The sequence below is a fragment of the Rhinopithecus bieti genome, unplaced genomic scaffold, assembly GCF_001698545.2.
Source record: "Rhinopithecus bieti isolate Rb0 unplaced genomic scaffold, ASM169854v2 scaffold_34310, whole genome shotgun sequence".
NCBI lineage: Eukaryota > Metazoa > Chordata > Mammalia > Primates > Cercopithecidae > Rhinopithecus > Rhinopithecus bieti.
Window position 1 is genome coordinate 84,539 of NW_016814622.1, and position 6,175 is coordinate 90,713.

The 6,175-nt window shown below is 48.1% G+C and overlaps 1 protein-coding gene across 1 annotated transcript in view; it reads left to right on the forward strand.

Moving 5' to 3' along the window:
• ZNF839 (zinc finger protein 839) overlaps nucleotides 1–6,175 on the forward strand; it is a 26,896-nt gene that overhangs the window by 13,677 nt on the left and 7,044 nt on the right. The window contains exons 3-5 of the mRNA XM_017851516.1: nucleotides 1,557–1,781; nucleotides 4,465–4,557; nucleotides 5,597–5,746. Of these exons, the coding sequence (XP_017707005.1) occupies nucleotides 1,557–1,781; nucleotides 4,465–4,557; nucleotides 5,597–5,746 (468 nt within the window). The remainder of the gene's footprint in view (nucleotides 1–1,556; nucleotides 1,782–4,464; nucleotides 4,558–5,596; nucleotides 5,747–6,175) is intronic.

Sequence of the window (6,175 nt, forward strand, 5' to 3'; positions counted from 1 at the left end):
CACAGAAGTTTTTTTTTTTTTTTTTTTTTTGAGACAGAGTTTCCCTCTTGTCGCCCAGGCTGGAGGACAGTGGTGTGATCTCGGCTCACTGCAACCTCTACCTCCCAGGTTCAAGTGATTCTCCTGCCTTAGCCTCCCAAGTAGCTGGAATTACAGGCTTTTGCCGCCACACCCAGCTATTTTTTTGTATTTTTTTAGTGGAGGTGGGGTTTCACCATGTTGTCCAGGCTGGTCTTGAACTCCTGACCTCAGGTGATCCACTCATCTTGGCCTCCCAAAGTGCTGGGATTACAGGTGTGAGCCACTGTGCCCAGCTCCAGGGAAGTCTTTTGTTTCATTTTGGTCAACATCCCAGGGTTACAGTTTGCTACTCCAGACTTAGAGGCTAGCTAATATTTAAAAAAATTTTTTTTTTTATTTTTAGACAGGGTCTTACTCTGTCACAGTGTTGCAACCATGGTTCACTGCTGCTTCAGTCTCCAGGGCTCAACCTTCTGGGCTCAAGGAGTCCTCCCACTTCAGCCTCCCAAGTAGCTGGGATTGCAGAACACACCACCAGGCCTGGCTAGTTTTTGTATGTTTGTAGAGATAGGGTTTTACCATGTTGTAGAGGCTGGTCTCAAACTTCTGGGCTCAAGCAGTCCTCTTGCCTCGGCCTCCCAAAGTGCTGGGATTACAGGCATGAGCCACTGTGCCTGGCCAATTTTTTTTTAACTTAATTTGTTTTTTGTAGAGATGGAGTCTCACTATATTGCCCAGGCTGGCCTCCAACTTGTGGGCTCAAGTGATCTTCCTGCCTTGGCCTCCCAAAGTGCTGGGATTACAGGGGTGAGCCAGTGTACCCAGCCTGCCTAGCTAATATTGATCCTGTGTCCAACAGGGATTTTGTTGGGAACATTTAAGATGCATTGATTATAGTTAATATTTCTTGATTATGTGAAGAAGAAATAATTTAGCAAGTTCATTGCTTTTGACTTGACATTTTTCTGCTTTAAGGCTTTCATGGCAGGAAAGGAGGGAGTGCAGCAAGAGTTGAAAAACTACCTATTTGGTACTGTGTTCACTACTTGGGCAACTGGATCATTAGAAGCCCAGACCTCAGCATGATACAGTATACCCATGTAACAAACCTGCACATGTACCTCCAAATCCAAAACTTAAACAAACAGGTTTGTTTTTCTTTTCTTTTTTTTTTTTTTTTGAGACAGAGTTTCACTCTGTCGCCCAGGTTGGAGTGCAGGGGTACGATCTCGGCTCGCTGCAACCTCTGCCTCCTGGGTTCAAGTGATTCTCCTGCTTCAGCCTCCCAAGTAGCCAGGACTACAGGCACGCGCCACCATGCCTGGCTAATTTTTTGTATTTTTAGTAGAGATGGGGTTTCACCATGCTGGCCAGGTTAGTCTCAAACTCCTAACCTCAAATGATCCATCCGCCTCAGGCTCCCAAAGTGCTGGGATTTCAGATGTGAGCCACTGCGCCCAGCCACTAAAAGGTTTTTATGGGGTATATAAAGCATGCTTGTTTTATTTTATTTTTGGGTGTGCAACACTGTCTAGAATGGTCAGTCTGTAGACATTGAAGAGACATTGCCATCTGAACCGGAAAATGGAGCTCTTTTGGGATCAGAGAGATACCAAGGACCTAGAAGAGGTGCACGCTCAGAGGCCCCTGCAGAGTCCCACACAGCTGTCCTCCAGCAGAGAAGAGCTGCTCAGCTGCCTGGTGGCCCTGCTGCGGCAGGGGAGCAGAGGGCGTCGGCAAGCAAAGCCAGGCTCAAGGAGGTACCTCACTCTTACAACCCTGGGCTTGAAAACCGTGTCTTTAGCATGATATGTGGCAATTCACTATTAGTTTCTGAATCACCTAAACCGTTCACCTGAAATGTCGTTGCATTAAGTGTGTGATGAAGCCAAGGACAGTAATATCTGAACTAATTCATACTCTTACCGTTTAAAGTGACTATATGGCCTTTGGTGTAGCTCAAAAGCTGCTTGACTTGATAAGTTGTGGAATAATTATAACCTGCGTTTATATGGACGCAGTTTAGAAAACAATGGAAATGGTTTTCACAACCATTATTTTTTTTTTTTTTGAGATGGAATCTCACACTGTCGCCCAGGCTGGAGTGCAGTGGTGTGATCCCAGCTCACTGCAACCTCCACCTCCCGGGTTCAGGCGATTCTTCTTCCTTAGCCTCCTGGGTAGCTTGGATTACAGGCGCCTGCCAACCACACCTGGCTAATTTTTGTATTTTTAGTAGAAATAGGGTTTTACCATTGTTGGTCAGGCTGGTCTCAAACTCCTGACCTTGTGATCTGCCCGCCTCGGCCTCCCAAAGTGCTGGGATTACAGACGTGAGCCACCGTGCCCGGCCTTCAGAACCATTCTTAACTTACAGATGATAATTTCTCCAGAAATGGATATTAATTTATACATTTACTGGGTGTCCATCAATTATCAGTCCCTGTTCTAGGGATGGAGGGGACAGTGTGTACGAGATAGACTGGGCCCTGCTCTTGGGGGAGAAAGAGGACAGTGAAACCAGTCACCTGACAAAACTGTCAGTTGAGGCTGGGTGCAGTGGCTCATGCCTATAATCCCAGCACTTTGGGAGGCCAAGGCAGGCAGATCACCCGAGGTCAGGAGTTCGAGACCAGCCTGGACAACATGGTGAAACCCCTTACCTACTAAAAATACAAAAATTAGCTGGGAGTGGTGGCGGGTGCCTGTAATCCCAGCCACTCAGGAAGCTGAGGCAGGAAAATCGCTTGAACCCAGGAGGCGGAGGTTGCAGTGAGCCGAGATCGTGCCATTGCACTCCAGCCTGGGAGACAAGGACGAGATTTCATCTCAAAAAAAAAAAAAAAGATACAACTGTCGTTTGAACCTGAGTGTTAAGCAGAAAATTGCAGAGTTTCCCTGTCTCCTGTTATTAAGCTCCTACAGAATTTAGGTCAGGCCACGGCAAGGTAATATCCCATATTCCCACCTTCTTCCACTTCCTGTGGAGTTGAAAGTCAGCTGGTCACTTCTTTCAAAGGGTTTTTGAAAGTCTTAATTGAACATTTTTGTCTTACAATGAAAATATTTTTCTGTAACTTTTCTGCTTGTTTTGCAAGCATCTGTGGCCCTTCCAGCCCTTTGTAGCTCCTACTCAATCTCTCGCTCTCTCCTTAAATGCCAATCTTTTTTTTATTTTTATTTTTTTTTTGAGAGAGGGTCTTGTTTTGTCACCCAGGAGTGCAGTGGCTCAATCATAGCTCACTGCAGCCTCCACCTCCCAGGCTCAATTGATCTTCTTGCATCAGCCTCCTGAGTAGCTGGGCCCACAGGCACACACCACCACACCCAGCTAATTTTTTATCTTTTTTTTAGAGACAGGGTCTCATTATGTTGTCCAAGCTGGTCTCGAACTCCTAGCCTGAAGCAGTCCTCCTGGCTTGGCCTCCCAAATTGCAGGGATTACAGGTGTGAGCCACTGCGTCTGGCCTTCTAAGCACTGATCTTGTGACCTCCCTGGACCTCAGAAGACTTCCTATTTCTAGGACTTCCTCAGCTTCCCCCTCAATTTATTGCTTCCCTGGGAATCTCACCATCCTCCTGGTTTCCCTCTGCAGACTCCCACGCTTTCTGTTCCTCTCTGGTGCCTCAGATCTCTTCAATGAAACAGCTCCACCTGGCTGTCCTGTGAACCCCTCTGCCTTTCATGTCTGAGCAGAGCAGAGCCCACGGGCTGGCTTCCTGTCCACCCCTGCATTGTCAGGGGCCACTTCGCCTACCCCAGGCTCAAGCTGGGAACCCAGAGCCATTCTTGACTTTCTCCTTCATTCACTGCTCCCCATGTCCTGTGGTCGCTAAGCCTGGAGGACTGTGCCCTCCCCTCATATCCCTGCACTGCCACCCACATCCCTGTTCTTACCCGAGTCCTCATCTTTTCCTGCCTGTACTTTGGGGGTAGTCTTGACTGCCTGCCAGGCTTCCAGCCCTGCCCCATCCTCTGCACCACCACCCGAGGCACCTGCCTAAAACCTCCCTCCACAACTGCTTGGAGAAGGGAATCCAAACCCCTTGGCCCCTCTCAGCCTGGGCCTGGGTTGCCTTTCAGCCCCGCTGACCTGTCTGTTTCCAGGCACCGCCTCCAGCTGTGCTGTCCCCTCACCTGCGGCACAGCCTAGGTGAGTCCCGGAGGGCAGGACACACATCTCCTTATCACTGTGTCCTTATTCCAGGGCCTGTGCCCAGGACAGTGCCCAGAGCTTGTCGTAGGGAACCCAGAATGGATCATAGTACTTCATTAAGGAGCAAAAAAGTGAAATAGTTAATAAAGCAGAATATTTAGAGTTACTTGGTGACTGAAAATTTTGGAGAATTTTCTGTTTTTTATGTTGTATGTTGCACCAACTTGTTGGCTATTGTGAAATTCTTGTGGGACATTCAAAGGCATGAAATGCTTTCCCTTGGTAGTTCCTCCAGCAGTGTGACCCCGAGGATCTGGTGGAATTGGCTCTACCTCAACTGGCTCAGGTTGTGACAGTGTATGAGTTTCTTCTGATGAAGGTGAGTACTCTTAGTGTTTCTAAATATAGCGGGATGATTAGAAGTTATTTAGAAATAATATTATTTATTACTTATTTTTCAATAGCCTGCATAGTTGTTTAATTTTATTTTTGAGGCAGGGTCTTGCTCTGTCGCCCAGCTGGAGTGCAGTGGTGCCATCATAGCTCACTGCAGCCTCAAACTGCTGGGCTCAAGCAGTCCTCCCACCTCAGCCTGTGTGCCTCAGCTGGGACCACAGGCACACACCATCATACCCGGCTAATTTTTAATTTATTAAAAAATTTTTTTTGTAGAGATGGGGTCTAGCTTTGTTCCCCAGGCTGGTCTCAAACTCCTGGCCTCAGGTAATCCTCCTACCTTGGCCTCCCAAGGAGATGGGATTATAGGTGTGAGCCACCGTGCCCAGCTCATAGTCATTTTGGAAAGAGCCTGGCCATTTGGAATCGTTTTCCTTGTCCAGGACAGCTGAAGCGAGCCTGTTGGTCACACACCGTGCCTGGTGTGGGGGCTGCTGCCTGGGTAGTTGGGTGCCTCAGGCAGGTGCCCGTCCACTCCCTTGACTTTTAACTTGGTATGGGAGGGATGGAAGTGGCAGCCACAAATAACGGCCATCCTGGGCTCTCCTGGAGCCCACTCACCCCAGCTGGCCTCTTCTGCCCGAGGCTCTGCTCCCTCTGAGCCCACTCAGGCTACAGCCCAGGCTGCCTGTGCCCCACACTCCCTCCGGAGCTGACAGCCCAGCCAGGGCTCAGGGCCTTTCTGCCCTCCTTTCCCACCCTGTCCCGGAGCTCACCCGTGCCTTACATGGCCCCAACCCAAGACTCGTTTGTTTCTTGGCCTGCTCCTCCCATGCCCATCCTGGCTTCCCTACGCCATGCAGGGCACACAGTAGGTGCTCACTGGGGACTGAAGGAAGCGTACACCACTGAATGGCTGCTGAGGGGGTAAGGAACCGAAACTTTGTTTAGATTTTCTTCTGTATTTTCCATATCAGTGCCTCGAGTTTAAACTTTTTTTTTTGGTCTTTATCTTCACTAAGGTTGAAAAAGATCATCTAGCAAAGCCTTTTTTCCCAGCTATATATAAGGAATTTGAAGAGTTGCATAAAATGGTTAAGAAAACGTGCCAAGATTACCTCAGTAGTTCTGGTCTGTGTTCCCAGGAGACCCTGGAAATAAACAATGATAAGGTAACAATCTCCCATGGCAGAAAGAGTTTTGCTCGTAGAGTTAGCCAAAAGAAAGAAGGGCCAGGTGCAGTGGCTTATGCTTGTAGTCCCAGCACTTTGGGAGACTGAGGCGGGTGGATCATTTGAGGTCAGAGTTCAAGACCAGCCTGGCCAACATGACAAAACTCAGTCTCTACTAAAAATACAAAAATTAGCTGGGCGTGGTGGCACATGCCTCTAATTCCAGTTATTTGGGAAGCTGAGGCACAAGAATCATTTGAACCTAGGAGGTGGAGGTTGCAGTGACCAAGTAACTCTAAACATTCTGCTTTATTAACTATTTCACTTTTTTGCTCCTTAATGAGATTGCACCATTGCACTCCAGCCTGGTTGACAGAGTGAGACTGTCTCCAAAAAAAAAAAAAAAAAAAAACCCAAAAAAAATTTCAC